We start from the raw sequence: 19,458 nt of genomic DNA on the forward strand, positions 1-19,458 counted from the left end.
TGAAAAGAAAAATTCTTCGATAAGTAAATGACACTTTGATTATCACAAATTTTTGAAGTTGAAATTGAAGTTTTTAATGAATCTTCTTGTAATATCATGATTGTTCCATATCATCAAGGATAGAAAATCTACCTTAAAGGTGAATAAGTGGAGTGTCTGAGATTTGAGCATTATCTCCTGTACATATAGTGCGATGTCCTGCCAACTGAGTTAAGTTCACAGAGATTTATTTGGGCGAGTTTTATTATCCCCTATAATACTGTTTTTTGCAGTTTATAGTCTTTAATCACACATTGTACATTTTGTTGACGTGGCAGGCTTACATGTCAATTATTATTTATTTATATTTATTTTTTAATCCACATGGATGAAAAGGAGATGTTTGTTCATTGTTTTCTTTTCTCCATGCTTCTTCGAACCAGCACATACCCACAGCAGATGGAATCAGAGGGAAATACCCTTCATCCATTTCTTGTTCCTTTTGCTTTCTAATCGAACCATACGTGCTTCCTTTTCCTTCTTTCTCCTCTCTTACTTCTTAATCATTTGAGGAATTTGAAAAAATTAGGGTTCTCAATCTAATGGATATATCCAACTCAAAGCTGCTGCCTCCGGCAACCATTCCCGACGATCTCATTGCCAAAATCCTATTGCTTCTTAGCTTCAAAACCATCGTGCAACTCAAATGCGTAAGCAAATCATGGAACACTCTCATCTCAGATCCAACCTTTGTCCAAAAACACCTTAACAAATCCTCACAAAAACCACACCTCATACTCACACCACCAACTAGGCAATACCCTATGAGTAGTATCAAATCATTCCCCGTGAGTCGTTTACTCGAGACTCCGCCGATCACTGTTTCCGGTGACAGTTGTCATGGTTCAATGAACTACTGTAAGGTTGTTGGTTCTTGCAATGGATTGCTCTGCTTGCTTTTTCAATCTCGCTGTAAGACAAACAAAGGTTTGTTTCGGAAATTCTCATTTTGTTTATGGAACCCTGCCATGAGAACAATGTCTCAAAAATTAGGGACATTTTACGACCCTAATCCTTTATGTGACTCTAAATCTCCTATTTTCACTTACGATCTCACTTACAAGTTTGCTTTTGGATGTGATATTTCAACTGGAGATTACAAGGTGGTTGCCCTGCGTAAGGCGGCGGTTATTGGTGAAGGAAATGATGGATGGAAAAGTCAGGTTAGAGTGTACAATTTTTGTGTTAATTTTTGGAGAAATGTTCCGAAATGCCCTTTGACTCCTCTTTGTCTAATGGTCTATAACAATGATCGAACTAGTAATGGTCTGTATTTCTATGGTACTGTTAACTGGTTGGCTCTTTCCAATCACATATGGCCATGGTTTTATGAAGATAATGTTTGGAAGTGTGTTGCTAATGCTAAGCAATTTATGATTGTTTCACTTGATCTTTCGACTGAGACATACACACAGATTTCGCCGCCTCTAGGTTTTGATGAGGTGCCACGCTTTAGTCCAAACCTTCATGTTATGATGGATTGCCTTTGCTTTTCGCATGATTTCAAGGGAATCGAATTTGTTATATGGCAGATGAAAGAGTTTGGAGTTCAGGAGTCTTGGACTCGGTTATTTAGAATTGACTACTTCAGAATTTATCATGACTTGGATTTCAATGGATGCAGTCAATTTGGTACTCCGTTGCTCCCATTGTACCTTTCTAAGAATGGAGATACACTGATATTGGCAAATTATGAAGATGACCGAGCAATTATCTATAATCGGAGAGATCAAAGAGTAGAGATAGAGAGAATTAGAATTTCCAACAAACTATTTTGGTTTTCTGCCATGGATTACGTTGAAAGCTTGGTTTCACCTCCTTGGAAGTAAGTCCTCTTCTACCATTCACAATTGTTTGAATCCACGGTAGTCCATGTACTCCCTCCGGTCCTATATATAAGAAAAAAATTATTTTTTTAGATTCATTGTACATCAATTCTAGACATATTATTGTAGAATTGATGTATCTATACTAATGGATATTTTTTTAATTATAGGTCTGCAACCCCGACTCCAAGCACATCCTTTCCACATGACAGTATGGTAGGAAAGTCTATCCTAATAGAGGATGATAGTGAAATTGGAGACACAGTTGAAGATAGTAGTGAGGAAGACGAAGGGTCTTTCTTATATTTGGATGAACTAAGTTACAGTGAGTCCGAGGATGAACTAAGCAAGTGACAGTGAGTCTGATGTTGATGGATGTACTATGTAGTCTGACTATCTTGTAATTTTGTTTTATTTTTCTTGCATGCCGAATTTGAGGTTTTATTATAATTATTTAGGCCTTTCAAAAACAAAAGATTATGTAGTTTTTATCTTAGTTGCTGCTCACATTGTGTTGATTTTCTTCATTTTCTTTCACCTTTTCCTCTGTTTTAGTTTTTTGGAGTGTTTGACTGTGGGATTGGCATTTTATATTGTTGGGTATTTGTCACTCTCATACCTTTATTTTATTAACAATGGCATACCTTTTAGAAACATTGTTTCTTCCTTTTGTAGTTACTGTACTACACACATTATTGTTAAGTATTTTTCCTGTTTTGGAAACACACTGTAGTTACTGCGTAAAAAAAAAATTTCTATACGGATTAAGTTATAATGCGTGACTGCAGTGTGTGGATCGTGTATTCTGTTTAATAAGAGCTAGAGGTTGTATACTTGAACTAGACAAAAAATTAAGGATCATCATAGTAATATTCCATTCTTTTATTTTATATTTTAAGTTTACTGTTCTCTGTTCAATTATATTGTCAGAAGTTTTCTTTAACAATTTTAAATTTGGGACTTACCTGCTTGTTTGAAGTAGTTTTTATTAGAAATTGAGATCTAAAATATCCAGTTTCTGCCTTTATGCACTCAATCTCAAAACAAGGTTCTCATCAAATAAGTTGATATTGTGATTCATAGATGTTCAAATTATTTTATAGTATATATACCACTCACTAGCTTTTTCTGCTGCCTTTTTTCGCCATTGCTTCTGTTTGACTTTGAAGATATTATTGATCTTAGTTGCTGCTCACATTGTGCAGATTTTCTTCATCTTCTTTCCTATTTCCCTCTAAAACTTTTATTTTATAAACATTGATTTACCATCTTTTGGAAACATAGTTTCTTCTTTTTGTAAGTATTTTGAACTACACATCATAGTTACTGCTTTTTTTTTTTTTTTTTTTACAAAAAAAAAACATTATTTCTTTAAGCATTAAGTTATATTTGTCTGTAATGTGTGGGATTGTGTTCTGTTTAGTAAGAGCTACTAGAGTTTGTATACTTGAACTAGAAAAAAAAAAAGAAAAATACTAACAACTTAACAAGTGCCCTAATCAGACAAATATGTTAGTTCTGTTGTTGCTTTATAGATTATGGCATCTGGAATTTACCTATTCTAGAGACTTTAGTTGGTTCTTATATCAGCAAATATGTTAAAGGGGAATTCCAATTTCTTTGTTGGCTTCTTTTCTCTTAATATGTTGGACTATTAGTCAAATTTTAAACTAGTTTGCAATTGAAAACTGAATGGCATAATTATATTTTGTTGGCTTATCCTCCTAAGCTCTTACTTTCAAAGTTGTCCACAAGTGGATTGGAACATGTTTAAACTAAATTATTGCATTCTGCTTGGACTTGTACCTTTAGAAAGTGTGACAATCTGCCATGTTTCATCAACTCAAATTTGGTTTAAGCAAATTTGATTTGATTAGCTGCATGAATTTACTAAGCAGGAGGAAAGGAAATGAGAAAAGGCACGAGGCTTGATATCACTCGAGACACAGTTGGTGATAGTAGTGATGAAGAAGAAGGGTCTTTGTTATATTTCGATGAACTAAGTGACAGTGAGTCTGAGGATGAACTATGTGACTGTGAATCTGAGGTTGAACTAAGTACTGGCTTTGTTTATGGAACCCTGTCATGTGAACGTTATCTAAAAAATTAGGGACTTTTCAATCCTATGTCATTTTATTAAATTTCACTTTTGGTTGTGATATTTCAACGGGAACTTACAAGGTCGTGACTCTTCGGCAGATACTGGTTGATATCGAGAATAATGTTTTATGGAGAATTTAGGTTGTAGTTTTCAGTTCAGATGATAATTGTTGGAGAAATATTCAAAGTTGCCTTTTGATTCCTGTTTGCTTAATGAAGTTTTACCCTAATAAAATTAATCAAGGTGTGCATTTGAAGGGTACTGCTAACTGGTTGGCTCTTCCCAATTACATCAAATCTCATCAAATCAAGGGACACATACACAGTTTTTGCTGCCTCCGGGCATCGATGAGGTGCCACGCTTTCATTCAACTCTTCAAGTTATGATGGACAGCCTTTGCTTTTCGCATGATTTCAAGGGGACTCAGTTTGTTATATGGCAGATGAAGGAATTTGGAGTTCAAGAGTCTTGGACTCAATCTTAAAATGCACTACATGTCATTCCTTCATGACTTGGCTTTGCTTCCACACATTGAATTTTGCACTGAATTGTTTCCATTCTACCTCTCTAAGAAAGGAGATAAACTGATGTTGTGAAATTGTCACGGTAATAGAGCAATTATTTATAATCGGAGAGACATGTAGAAAGAATTAGAATTTCCAACGAACTTTGTTGGTTTTCTGCCACGCATTATATTATTACGTTGAAAGCTTGGTTTTGACTTGTTGGAATTGGAAGTAAGTTCTCTTCTATAGTTTACAGCCATTTACCATTGTTTCAATCTATGGTAATTCATGTATGTTGTTTTAAAATCTTTATCATGTAATGATAACATGTGCATATTTCATATCATGCCTTAGGTTGATTGTACAAGAAAGTTATGATATTTGTATACCTGATGATAATGATATTGCAATAAGAACTATTATTTAATGACAGGACCCATTATAGTCTTTTGTACAGGCTTGAATTCATGGCATCATGGTTGACGCTAATCAATTTCTTTGTTTGCTGATGGATATGGCTGCATTGTTAACAATTATCACTATGCAATCATTTTTTTCTTTTTGTGTTTTTATTGTAAGTTTTGTTTTGTCACTTCTGTCTAATGGATATATTTTTGAATTATAGGTCTGCAACCCCGACACCAAGCACAATCTCTGTATACGACAGTCTGGTAGGAAAGTTTATCCTAATAAAGGATACTAGTGTAATTGGAGAAATGGTTGGAGATTGTAGTGAGGAAAAGGAAGAACCTTTGATATCAAAGGAATTGGATTCGTCTGATCTAAGTGACAGTGATTCTGAGGATGATTGATGGGACAATTTGTTACATTAAGATTATGTAGTATGATCAGAGCATAGAAAGTGGAACATAGTAAGCTTGAACTTTCCACGGCTAGCTATAGTTTTTTCTCATTTTGATTTATGACTTGGATCTTTAGTTATATGTTGAAGTTCATATATGATATATATCTCCTTATGCAAATACTTGTTTACTTTTCTTTTTCTTTTGAAAAGAGTTGCTTACTTGTTTGACTCAAACTGTTAGAATCTGCCAATAATCTATTTCAACTTTTGGTTTAAGCAAATTTGATTTGCTTCATGAATGTGCTACAGAGGAGGAAAGGAAGTGAAAAAGACACACTAACAAACTCTACTGCATGGGAGAGGCTTTGATATCATTGGTAGTGAAGATGCAGCATAGAGGTTAGTGGGAGTGCTGGAGCAGGTAAATGAAAAATTGAAGCATTTGTTTTCTTTGATCTTTAAACATTTTCATACCCCTCAATTCCATGTTATGATTCTGGTTTGAACTATGCCAACAGGACATAACACAGTTGACAAGAAGAAATGTATTTGGCTCATAATCACTTATACTAACAATAGATTTTAAGACAAATCGATGATTCTCTTTGTTTTTCTCGTTAACATGCGAGATCTCGAGTTTTCTTTCATGTTTCTTTTTAATATTGATTGGAAAGAAGACCTTCAACTAAATGAATCTTCAACTAAATGATTATAAACAAGGGTGGGTTAATCATAAACATTTCACATTTTTACTGCACTTATTACAAATGATGCAGTTTAATATCATCAATTTAAGACCTTAAAACTTGCATCCTAGCACCTAACTAAAGGCTAAAGGTCTTACTTTTTTCATAAAATTTAACTCAAATGTTTGACTGATTAAATAATGAAAAGAAAAGTCTGATACATGAGACTTTGACTTTGATTTGTAACATATACAAACAACATTAATCTAACACATAGTAGCTAATTAACATTTAGGCAAATCAGCAGGTGGTGGGCCAAGAGAAGTTGGAGGTGTTGGTCCATTCTCAACTATGAAAGCTGTGACTAGTCCCCAAAGATTATGATCATCCACATGACAATGTAAAAACCATACCCCTGCAAAAATAAAACAATGAATAATTATAATATGCTATCCAAACAAAATAGTGACCACAATTATAGACAAAAAATCAAATTCGTCACTAAATTACTTAGTGGCGAATTCAGAGAGATTTGATAATTTTCTTTTACAAATGTCTGTCACTGATTAATTTTTTAAAGTAGTGAACTAATATAACATACACTTGTACATATACATACCTGGGTTGTTTGCTCGAAATCTAATAGCTGCCCATCCAGCAACTGGCACAGGAACCGTGTTCCGAATTTGAGGGTTCACCAAATTATACTTCAATCTATCTGTAGCAGGATTGAAAATCCCAAAGTCTTGAGCCAAAATATGAAAATTCATACCATGAAGGTGCATTGGATGACTTTGCGCATTCAAAATTGCTGTATTTTGAAATACAACCTCGACCGTTGAATTGAACTTGAATTTCCTCACCTTAGTCGATTTCGGCACAAATGTAACATTTGCATCGAAAAATATTTTTGGATCGACAAAATTGAATGTTTTCGGAGGATTATCTGGGAAGTCTGTAGTATATATACCACTCACATTGTAAAAATATGCTTCCTGTATAGAGTACCCTTTTCCAACTGGAAGCGCAAACGACTCATTGTTCATGCTAGCTGAGAATTTTTGCCCTAATGGACCTGTGCATGTAGCATTTAAAGGACAATGTTGTAAACCCATGTTAATTGTGATAAACATGTGTTCATCGACTTCAAGTGGGACAGGGACCCAATGTGGTGCCCCTACAAGGCCCTTTATGCTGCTGAAAAATTTGTGAGCTATTGGTGTATTGTTGTGTAATGGTAATGCTGGCATCACAAGTTTATGATTTGTTTTTGATTTTTTGTAACCTTCATAATATAAAATGCCACGAGTTGTTGTATTGTCAAAAAGTGGTACAGGTTCTCCAACAACATAAGGTGATGCAGCCATGTAGTATGAACTTTTAGGTTGGTCGGCGGTGAAAAGCACATCCGCGCTTTGGCCGGCAGCAATGACGAGTATGTCGGTGACATAAGGCTCGGTATATGCGGCATCCGAAGCTACAACTGTGAACTTGTGATTTGTAATCTTGAAGAAAAGGTTGTTATTGAGTGCAGCGTTGACCATTCGGAACAGGTAAGTCTTTCCTTGCTTCACTCTCAGCTTGTATATATCTAAAATATAAGTCAAAATATACATACATGAATTAGAGTATTGTTTATTTCAATAGTAAGTTTTGAACACTAACATTATATAATGTTTTTCGAAAATATTTCTTTTAGCGAATGAACGTTGACTTAGGGTCCGTTTGGATTGACTTATTTTTGAACTTATGTGAAACAGTTTACACAAATAAATAAGCTTTCATGTATTATATTAATATATTACTAAATGTTTAGCTAAAATAGAGAAGGCAACCATAGAAACATACGATGTTTTGAACAATTGAAGAGATCACCAGGAAAGCCATTGATAGTGAAAGCATTGGATGCTATTTTATCGCCTGTTTCGAGTTCCTTTTTGATAAGATCCTCAACATTCCCATCATACCAATCACCTATATCAAAATAAAAATTTTTGTTAAAGTTATTTTCGAGTAAATTCTATAGTTTATTCATAAAATTGAGGTTGGATTGGAAAGAACAAAATCAACAAAAAGCAAATCAAATTACCTAGTATTATTGGTACTTCCTTGTAGGGTTTGGGAAATGGAAATTGACCCGAACGAGGACGAATGATAAGAGCACCGTGAACTGTTGCACGTACAGCTGATGCGTGTGCATGCCACCATATTGTTCCTTCTTGTTCCGTCACATTAAATTTGTACGTAAAATTATATCCCGGACGAATTGAACATTGTGTTATATATTCAGGACCATCTGCCCATGCACTAAATAGCTGGAATACTCCGTGCCTTTACATAGTTCAAAAATCCATAAACAGTTAGAAATTCAATTCAATTTTAGTATCAAAATCTTATAAAAAATTAAAGTCTCCTACATGGATCAAATATGCATTGTTTACAAATGAATTGTTGAAAAAAAAGAAGCCTAATATGTCTAAGATTGAAAAATGTAATATTATCACATAAATTATGTTAATCAAATTGCTTACCAATGAATTGTTACGTTGTAAGGTGAATTGTTGACTACATGAACAATAACAGAGTCACCTTCTGTGACCTCCAACTTTGGACCAGGGTAAAGTCCATTAACTGTGACAATCACTTGTTCATGGCACAATCGTGTGACAGTCTTGTTTTGAACCTGCAAATCATTCAATTTTAATAGTATGAATATCAATCAATTCATATGAAATTAAGTGTGTCTATTGAGAATTCAACAAAAAAAAAAAAGAAGAAGTGTATATTGTGCAAAACATATGGATATACTCTAATTAAAATACTCTCAGAGTAGTGAGTCACTGTGGGGTGAGTAGCTAAATTGAGTTGCTCTAAAGGTTAAAAGAGTTAAAAGTTCAGAGTTATAGTTTTCACAAACCCCATCATGGTACGACTAAGTGTGTGTTTGGTTTCAAGTCTAGGATCCCAAAATCACGTTTTTTCTTGCTTCTACCGTGAAAGTGAAAATAATTTATGTTTGGCTTTGTCTTCCAAAATCAATTCTAGGGATTCAAAATCGATCTCTTTGAAGCTAGGATTCGGAGCTTCTGCGTTTACATGAATTGATTCTGAATTTTACTTTGTGTTTCCCAAGGCTATCTTCCCTTATTACCCTTTATACCCTTTATATAATTGTCTGCATGTTGTTCAAGAGGAAGAAGAAAGAGAATAAGGAGTGGAGGATTTCTGCAGGAAAGAGTTTGCTTACTGTGTATGTGAGTTTGATATAGACGACGAGTCCGTGTGGTGCTCAATTTGTATAACGACAATGAGATAGATCTGGTTATTGAAAGACCTGAGTATTTTATTTTTTTTTTGAAGCAACAAATTTGAGTTTATTTTATTCTTTACACTCTTTGAAGCAATCATATTAAAACAAATATTAAAAATAATCTTTTTTTTTTAACTAAATTAAAAATAACTCTAGGATTCTGTTTAGATTTGACGTAATCTCTTTTTATTTTATTATAAATGAAATTTAGTTTTAATTTAGTTTTAATATTATTTTTTTTAAAACAAATTTAGTTTTAATATTAAAACTCATATTGGTAATTATACATTTAAAAACAATTTTAATTTAAAATATTCAAACAATAAGAATAACTTATGTATATGTTATATTGTCAAAAAAAACTTTTATATATATATATATATATGATAAGACCCTTTTGGTAATTTACACAATTAAAAGTAATTTTGACTCAAATTATCCAAACAACATCAAACGTTGAGAATCACTTTTACATCTATGTATCCAAACATAAATCAATTCTGTTTAACTCACTTTTAACCAAAATCAATTCTGTTAAACTCAATTCTATCAAACTCAATTCTAGCCACGGTTAAACCAAACACACACTAAGTCATACAGTAATTAATTTTACTTTACCATAGCCAAAAACTAATTTATTTGTTACCATGATACAAATTTAAAGATTCCATCGTCGCTAGTGATAACTAATCTCTGTTAAAATTTGAAAACAGCTGTTTGGAGTATATGTTATGAGATACACTATTTTATTTTGAATCTCACTTTCTGATAAACCGACTTTGCAAATTTATGTCAAGTGTTTGAGCTAGGTGGAGAATTGAGTAGAAGTGAGTGATGAAATTAAGAGTCATGTAAGGCTAGTCAATACAAAATAAATGAAAATCTTTGACACTAATTAAAGCCTTACCAAGAAAGTACGTTCCACAATAGCAGCAGAAGCCATAGAAGATATAATTAGAGCAAAAACCCATGTTAGCCACAACTCAAAAATCTTCATGTTGAAGTGACTAAAAATAAGATAGAAATATAAACTTTTATGTGAAATTAAATGATCATGACACTTAAATATAGTTGTGAGAAAGTGAATTTTGTTGTGTGTTCTTAGCTTAGAGACAACACTATGAATCCTATTTATGCAGTTAAATCAGTGTTGCTCTCTACTTCCATAATCACTTGTAGTTTACTTATTGAATATTTTTGGTATAAAATAATGCAAATTGTTTGCTAAATTTATATTATACCTGCATTCATTGAAGATTTAGTCCACATAACACCTTAAGAATAAAATATTAATGATAAGTCAAAACTTTATAAGTATTGTAAGCATGGCAGACCTTTTTGACCATGAATACGTGATCATGCCTCTGTTTCTTTCTTCATATTTTTTGCCTCATCTTGGACTTGTGTAATATTGATGATTGTGATTCATAAGTTACCTCCAGGATTCGATAAACAAATAAATACAAGAAAAAAAATTAAAATAAAATATCTGTTTTAGTTGTGATTAAATATTTGAACTCATATTTTGTCAAAAAAAAAACATATGAACTCATATAATCATATAACTATAATTAGGTCATTATGATGTTAGACAAGAAATTTCAATTTTTAGTTTTCACATGCAAACATTTTATTTTATTTTTTTGACTTCAACATGCAAACATGTTTGATGATAGGTAAATTGACAAAATTGTATCAATTGAAGGAAAAAAATGGTACTACTATGATAATAAGATATGTCTCTTTATTTTTGGTTACATACAAAGATATGTCTGATGTCAAGTGGTATTGTGAAAAATATTTCATTTTTCATATTTTTACAAAATTACACTTAAATAATTAATAATCCGTCGTGTATAATATTTCTTATGTATCTTTCGTAAACAGAGGATATTGTTTATAACATTTTTTTGTCAAGGAATCTAATGGCTAGAAAATCCACTTTAAAGGCGAATAAGTGAAGTGTTCGGGGTTCGAACCGCGACTCCTGCACATATAGTGCGATGTCCTTGCCAACTAAGCTAAGCTCACAACGCCTGTTTGGAACTTTTTTTACATAATTCATTGATTATTTTATCACCCTTGATTGACAATTTGACATGGTTTTGCAATAAAGAAACAATTATCATTATATAAAATTTTCATGTGAAGTTAACTAGATATATAAAATTGACATTATTTTATTATTAAAATCATTAGTCTTTTTGCGTCAAAAACAAAAATCATTAGTCTTTTTTATATGTGAAGTCAATGCAGGAAGACAATTATCTTATCTACACATTTGGATTTTTTTTTAAGACTGCAGTTCTGATAGTTATCATTAAAAGGATCGCTATCAAGTAAAGTTATAAGTCAAGTGTCAATTGCATAGGGATTGAATTTCTTCAAAAAAAATCTCCTGATGCTCCTAAATCGTTTTCTCAACTGCAGGATGTCTAAAATGTTTATAGCAAAAAAAATTATAAGTGTCACAAATTCAGTTAACAAGAATGAAAAGGAAAAAACATTTGGTATTTTACACTTTCACATATACAAAGATATTGTTTTATGAAAGTAATTTGCTCAACTATCTAATTATTATTACTACCTTTAATTTTAGCTTAGGCTGGTATACTGCATGCATTCATATTTTCTCTATAATTTGATTAGTTAATTAGTTTTTTTTTTTTAATTACAACAATTGGTCAAAATTAGCTGCTTCCGTTCACCTCAATAAAAAAATATAGAGTACCTCGTCAGTAAAAGAAAATGTCTATTTCATTAGCTTGGAGCCTTTGAACATGTTACTTTGAAAGGCTCTTAGAATAATTCAAATCATGAGCAAAATCTTGTAAGGGGCTCAGTTTTTATAATTTTTTTTCACAAAGAAAAAAGATAAAGAATTCAAATTATTTGAAATTGTCTTAATAGTCTAATCAAAGTTGGTAAAGAAATAGACATTTTCCATTTTTTAAAGCTGTTTTAATCCAAATAAATATTTTCCTAAGCATATTGCCAAAATGATATTTGCCTAAACACCACTGCTTACGTCAATGCTATATATTATGAAATATGAAGATTGATAATGGTTAAATAATGTTCAGTTTTGACTCAATTAACTAATATTATTTTATCTTCCTATTTATCAATGTATCAAGACAACACCCAAAATATATTTTATCACAAATGTTATTCAAACATAATTATCTAACAAATATACAATAATTATACTTTTTTTAATATTTTTTGCATGTCTTAAATTCCATGATGTAAGTGGACAAAGAAAATGTTGTATTTTTATCCCACAAGTTGATATTGATTATTGATATAACACACCTCATAAAAAAAATGTATAACTTCACCGCTGGTTAGAGCTTGAAATCATGGTTCAATTAGTTCAAACTTGAACCGTAATGCATACTTGGCGGAGTTAGAAGCTTATGAGGCATTGAAATTAAGCATTCTTAATGTAAAGCAGATGCGCTAGCCAATTTGACTTGTTAGGAAGGTTTCAATTTGATTGTATTCTATTTCTGTTCTACTTTTCTTAAGTGTGATTGAGATGTTCTCTTTGAGACTTTTTCTGTTGTCTCTGTTTTTCGTCTTAGTTTTGGGGTGTTTGTCTAGGAGTGTTCTATGAGGAGTAGGAGTTGTTTAGAAGGTGTAGGTCTTATCACATGATTGTTATGCGGAAAATGGGAAACATATTCTATGCACGCAGTTACTGTATCAACCGTCCGATCTAAATGAATGGTCAGGATCATTTTAATATATATGTATTATAACCGTCCGATGTAAAACCAATGGATCAGATTGATTACTGCGTGATTACTGTGTGATTACTGTGTTATTTATAACAGCAGCAAATCCTGGTTCGAAAAATGTAATTAAATAGCTAGCGTAGAAGTATTTTAAACACTTTTCGGGCTTAGACCCTCATTAATATAAAAAAAAAAAAAAAAAAAGTATTTTAAACACAAAGACACACAAATTTGCATCATACAACAAATTAGCTAGTAACATTTAAGTACAAACTACAAAGACAAATAGGCGTCGTCCACACCATCATAGAGAATTTAAATGTACTAGTAACATTTAAGTAATACAATCTTCCGTCTCAATATATAAAATCTTTTTGTAAATTTTTGTTGTTCCATTTTATAAGAATTTTTTCAAAGTTTAAGGAACATTAATTAAATTTTTACTAAACCACCCCTAATTAAATGAAGAAAAGTAAAAGATACTACATATTTTTCTCTTAATAATTGAAGGGTAATTTTGGAAAGAGAAAATATATTATTGACAAATTTAATGCCAAGACTATTTTTTTTAGTTCTTGTGCATTTGTGAAAGAGCTCTATATATTGAAATCGAGGGAGTACAATTTTTTTTTGCTTTCACTATTAGTTTAATCTGGTTCGAAAATCAGTTCTGACATCAATTGATTTCAACCCCCTTCCGATCGCAATTGCGAGGAATCGAACAATTGTTGTTCGCTATAAAAGAGCACTATATGCATTATTAATGATCGTTGATATTTTGTTTTTGCCCAATACACTCACGGGACACATTCATTAACTAACTAGTACAGCAAAACCAATTTCAATTACACGAAATTATTTACATAAGATTACTTGTGTTTGAAGATCAAAAAGTCTTCTGTTAAGTTTATATGCTCCACCTACAGCTCAATATCCTGTTTCTTTTCGCGCTCTCTATTGTGTCTTGTGCGCCCTGCTAATTTTTCAAAAAGTTGTGCTTGAGTTCTAGAATTCAAACTATGTTTCAAATAAAATGAAATCAACTAAACTCATTAAATCCAAGGCCTATCATTTTGTTTTTCTTCTTAAATCCAGGGCTTCCACAAATAATTTTATAAAGATAGGAATTGTCTATATTAGACTAGATACTTTAATTATTCAATAAATCTAGAAAAATGAAGTATCTCTTATAAAAATGATCGGAGGAAATAAAAGCTATAATTAAATATTAATTAAAACATTGATGGTGTGCCCTTGCACATACATTGATGGTGTGCCCTTGCACATGCTTATCAAGGGCAAATTTGAGATTTAGGAAATTAGGAGGTTTGTGGGGGTAGGAGTAAAATTTAAGGGGTGAGAATTAAAATTTATGAAAAAAGTCGATATTGTATCTGCCGGGTTTCTAGCCTGGCTAAACGTAGCGCATGGCCCAATTTAGACCCGTATTTGACTTTCTTTTTTTTTTATAATCATATTTGACACTTCTCAATACAATACTAGCGGGCCAGGCAAGCGCGTCGCGCTTGCCCGTGTCTAACTTATGTAAAAAAAAATATGTCTTATTCTATTGTGAGTTTGTTAATAAAATATTTTTGTTGTTATTAAAAAAAATCAAGGATATTATTGATATTATTGTTAAGTGTTATTTCAAATGATAGTAAAGGGCAAAATTGACCAAAGAAAAAGTCAGCCCAAACTTCACTATCCCCTTTATATATTGTTATAGATTATTATTATTATTATTATTATTATTATTATTATTATTATTATTATTATAATTATATTTAGTTTTGAAGGGTAATGTTGTCATTAAGAAAAGTCAACACCATATATGAGAGGGTAAATGTGGAAATAATGAAAATCCACACCAAAAAGAAGTATCCTCTTTATTATATGTATAGAAGATGTATAGATGTATAGATATAGATAGATATTATTATTATTATTATTATATTTAGTTTTGAAGGGTAATGTTGTCATTAAGAAAAGTCAACACCATATATGAGAGGGTAAATGTGGAAATAATGAAAATCCACACCAAAAAGAAGTATCCTCTTTATTATATGTATAGAATAGATATAGAATAGATATTCGTAAAAAAAAAATAATTACACAATATATGCTTTGTGACTTTTGAATAAGAAAATTATATGCTTTAAAAAAAATTATGCAATATAACAAGTTCAGTTGAATGCATGAGATCCTAAATTTGATTTTCATTGACAAAAAAAAAACTTATTTATAAATCACTTTTATAAATAGAAAAATTAGGTAAGTGCAAATAGTTTTTAAAATTTATTTAAAATAAAAGTTTTTTTTATGAAATTTAAAATACAAGTTAAATTTACTAAAGTATCTTATTTTTATATTTATCGGAACAACTCACTCTACTATCCGCACTAAATTAATGCTTTTAAATTAAATGAAGGTATATTAACGATCAAAATTTAATTCATCTTTTTTGCTTACTACTCCCTCCGTACCACAATATATGTCGTTTTGGCACTTTTACAATATTAAGAAAGGTAAATAATGGAAAAGAGAGATTATGAGTTGATTTACAAAATTGTCCTTTATTTATGAAAAAGAGACGACACATGGAGGTGAAGTTGACAAATTTGTGGGGTTAGAAGAGTCCACATTGCATCTAAACTTTTATTTAGTTGGCGACGCATGAACATGCGCTTATCAATTTCCGCAAGAGCAAGTAGGGAGTTGGAGTTTCTCCTACATTCATTGATTGTGAGAGAGATGCCGAGACAACCCTCCAAGTACTCTATAACTGAGCACACGCAACCCGGGTTTGAGTAATGGCTCTTTATTGTTCCATTCAGTTATGTCATTATCTTATATAAAATTTATGTTATATTAAATATTTATAAGTATTATGGAGAATTCAAAATTAATTTCTAGTAAAAATAATCCTTAAAAATATATTTATCTTACGGTCAAACTATAAATTATCAAGGTTCTTTTCCTCTAAAAATCATATGGATAATTCAAAAGAAAATTACTCTTAAGTACGTATGATGGTGGTGGTATGTGGGAGCTTGTTCTTTATTGAAGCTTCTAAATTTATGCTATGAAATTGACTTATTCTTTGAAGGTAAAAAAGCTCATTAGGCCAACCATAACCTATTTGGAAGATTCATTTGTACTTGCTCCATCATTGAATGTACCCTACCATCATTATACTACTAACATGATTTACTAGACCCATTAGTACCATTAACCTTATTGATGACATATAAGGCTCTTTAAGTTGACCCTAATATAATTATGTTGCTTCCACCTTAGACATGCTAATTAAAGAGAATCTAAACAATTGTCCACTATCTATTCCTATTGGACAATTTGTGTGTTTAATTAGTTACATTTATTCCTCCTCTATGTTAGTTTAGTTGGGTTAAGAATTTAATAAAGACAAAAGATAAATTTATTTAAAGAACAAACGATAAATAAGAAACATAAACCAAATTAGATTCCAAGTTATATGCATAAACGAATTTCTTTTTCTTTTTACTTTCCTTTTTATCTTTAGAAGGTGTAAAGAAGACCGCAAGTCTAGAATCGCAAATTTGTTAGACAAAGAAAAGTAGCATGAGTTATTTTTTTAAAAGAAAAAATTCAGAATTTTTTCCTTGTATTTTTAAATTCAAGCTTTCTATTATCAATATCAAACAAATATTGATAACATAGAATTGTATTTGTGGGCTAATGCTATGGTGGACCACCTTTATAAGTGGTCCATCGTGGACAAGTGATATACCGAATATGAATTTTATAAATTTATTATTAGATTGAAAGTTTATATCGTATAGATCATCAAGATTTACGTTATTTAATAAACCGTTAATCTTGATGTGTCTCAATAACATATCAAATGATTTTCAATTTTTCTAAATTTTTCTATGGATGATCTATATGATATAAACTTTCAATTTAACGGTGAATTTTATAAAATTCATATTTATTATAATGTTATTCGTGACTGATCCACCATGGACCACTTGATGAAGTGGTCCATATTAAGATTTACTGTATTTGTGTGCTCTAATTGGCATGAGTTCAGCAAATGGTATGGTACAATAGGATTATGAATCGAAGTCACTCCTTAGTCGTTGTAGTCACAGTCAGTCACACCATCTATTAACTATTGGATGTAGGTTGATAAAATAAATTAATTAATTAATACAAGTTGGAGAGAGATAAAGTGAGATTAATGTAGAAAATCTAAATCTCTAAAAATAGGGGCACATTCTGTTCGCTGTTTGATTTGCTAAAAAATATGGGATTGAATTGGATAATTTTTGTTGTATCTCGTTTGATTTGAAACTGGTAATGAGACTTGACAAACTAGGCAGCAAGGGACAGGAGAAAAACAAGATTTTTTGTCCCTCACTGAATCACGAGATAATTTTTTGTCCACAATACAACTATAAAAAATACAAAAATACCCATTTAATTTTCGAATATAAAAATATTATCCACTATATCTCTCCGATACAATTTTGTCTTGTCATATATTATCTTGTTCTATCATGTATTGTTTTGTTCAATTCTTTCAGTTTTACTAATCAAACACACATTTACTAAAGGAAATGCTAGAGAAATGAGATTCTAGAGCCCAAATTTCATAAGAGAAATAAAGGGGATATCCCTAGAATGATATCTCTATTACTACATATGTATTTTGCTTAGTAAAAAAAATTATATTAGACGGGGTAATGTTATTAAGTGAATTTATTCCATTTTTAAATTGGCAAAAGTCAATATTATTTTATTTTTTTAAATGACAAATAATATTATATAAATATAAAACTAAAAATTACAAGAAAACAAAATTGAGTACAAAGAAATACCAGAAGTACGCACCACCACCACCAACATTCAACAGACTCTAAACAAACACAACACAGCAACCAAAATTAAATACCTCTAAACTACCACCACTACGAGATCTAAAATCCCACAAAGAGAGGGTGGGGTGATCAGCTCACAAGTAGGACAAATACAAGCCAAAGTCAATATTATTAGTTGTGTTAGTAAGATATAGGGTAGTTCAAAATTACTCTCGTCCTTGCACTCCCAACTCCTTATGCAACTTAGAAATAGGCGGCACTAGTTTAAAATGAATAGAATATATATCATTGTCTCACACCTCGTTTGTGTTCTTTAGATTTAGGTTATTTTTTTGAACAGGTAGATTTAGGTTATTTAGTTACCTCTGTGTAGTAATAGTGAGTAGTGAGACCTTATCTCGAGTTATAAGTATTTAATCAGTTTGGTTTTTGTACTTTTTTTTTTTTGACAGTTTGTTTCTTGTACTTGTACCCTTAGAAAAATGATTTAATTACACTTTTATATTCACACCAAAATTTAATTAATTCGTCCATATATTCCATTTCTAATCTAGTTATGAATATCAGATCTCTGACTTGTACTTTGAACTTGATATTTGCTCTAATGTTTAACCATATTTTGAACTATGCAACTTATTTTGAGATGCAACCAAATAAATTTAGTTTATAATGAACATCCATACCCATATTCATTATGAATATACCAAAATTTGATTAAGTTGTTTAGCTTGTGAAAATGTTTAGTTTTTTTAAGAATTGACTCATGAAGCCACAAACTGTATTCATGTAACATATGACCTTATGAATATTTCATTTGTTGCAAGTTTCATGAAATATATGTAAATTGCATATGTTACGACCCAAACCATTAATCTTGACCGACACACGAACTAATACATATTAGTCTGGCAAACCTAATGACTAAACTTAGCAAACGGTATATTAGAGATTTCAAAAGTGACTTTTACTTCAAAATAACATTTACTGAAATTTCGACAGAGTATCCTCAGTATTTTCAACGTTTCCAAAACCAGAATCCTATTTACAGCATATGATAACTCTAAAATATGCATATCTTATAGTAGTAGTTTTATTAAATAAAATTTGTTTATAAGTCAAGTTATTAGAGTTTTCTTGCTACGTTTCCTTTGTTTTATCTTTTGTAAGTCCAAATGCATGAACAAGTGAAATTGTGCCCTTTTAAGGCTCATTTTGATGACTTGTTGGCTAAGGCATTGTATAAAGACAACCAGAGAGTTTCATTTATGAAGGATTAGTGGATATTGATGGCCATGGACTTAATTTCGCGTTTTATGGCCATTATATCATGTTTTCTTTCATATATGCTTTATCTCTCACAAGTTTTCCTTCTTATGGGTTTTGAAAGGAAAAAGAAAGAAATTAGCTTTTTGAGGAATTAGATGAAGAGATGGTTTTAAGGATTTGATTTTGGTTGTGATTGGTTTTGGAGATTTGACTTTAGTGATGAAGAGTGCATTTTAGACTTTGGTTAAGAAAATTGATGACCGTGAGGGAGTATGAAACCGGTAGTGAAAAAAGGTGGGGGAGTAGAGTTGAAA

The 19,458-nt window shown here is 31.3% G+C and overlaps 2 protein-coding genes across 2 annotated transcripts; one reads left to right on the forward strand and one right to left on the reverse strand.

Annotated features, from left to right (window-relative positions):
• The first annotated feature begins 396 nt into the window (after positions 1-396).
• Positions 397-2,388, forward strand: LOC123888441 (F-box/kelch-repeat protein At3g23880-like). Its single transcript, XM_045937503.1, has 3 exons — positions 397-498; positions 533-1,864; positions 2,036-2,388. The coding sequence occupies exons 2-3, from the start codon at positions 582-584 to the stop codon at positions 2,217-2,219; spliced, it is 1,467 nt and encodes a 488-aa protein (XP_045793459.1). The 5' UTR covers positions 397-498; positions 533-581; the 3' UTR covers positions 2,220-2,388.
• A 3,548-nt stretch (positions 2,389-5,936) lies between these two features.
• On the reverse strand, positions 5,937-10,477 carry LOC123888440 (laccase-7-like). The gene is made up of 6 exons (XM_045937502.1): positions 10,181-10,477; positions 8,495-8,646; positions 8,053-8,294; positions 7,812-7,937; positions 6,583-7,554; positions 5,937-6,378 (listed from the first exon to the last, which is right to left on the reverse strand). The coding sequence occupies exons 1-6, from the start codon at positions 10,268-10,270 to the stop codon at positions 6,248-6,250; spliced, it is 1,713 nt and encodes a 570-aa protein (XP_045793458.1). The 5' UTR covers positions 10,271-10,477; the 3' UTR covers positions 5,937-6,247.
• Between the last annotated feature and the right edge of the window lie 8,981 nt (positions 10,478-19,458).

Source organism: Trifolium pratense, linkage group LG6, assembly GCF_020283565.1.
Source record: "Trifolium pratense cultivar HEN17-A07 linkage group LG6, ARS_RC_1.1, whole genome shotgun sequence".
Taxonomy (NCBI): Eukaryota; Viridiplantae; Streptophyta; class Magnoliopsida; order Fabales; family Fabaceae; genus Trifolium; species Trifolium pratense.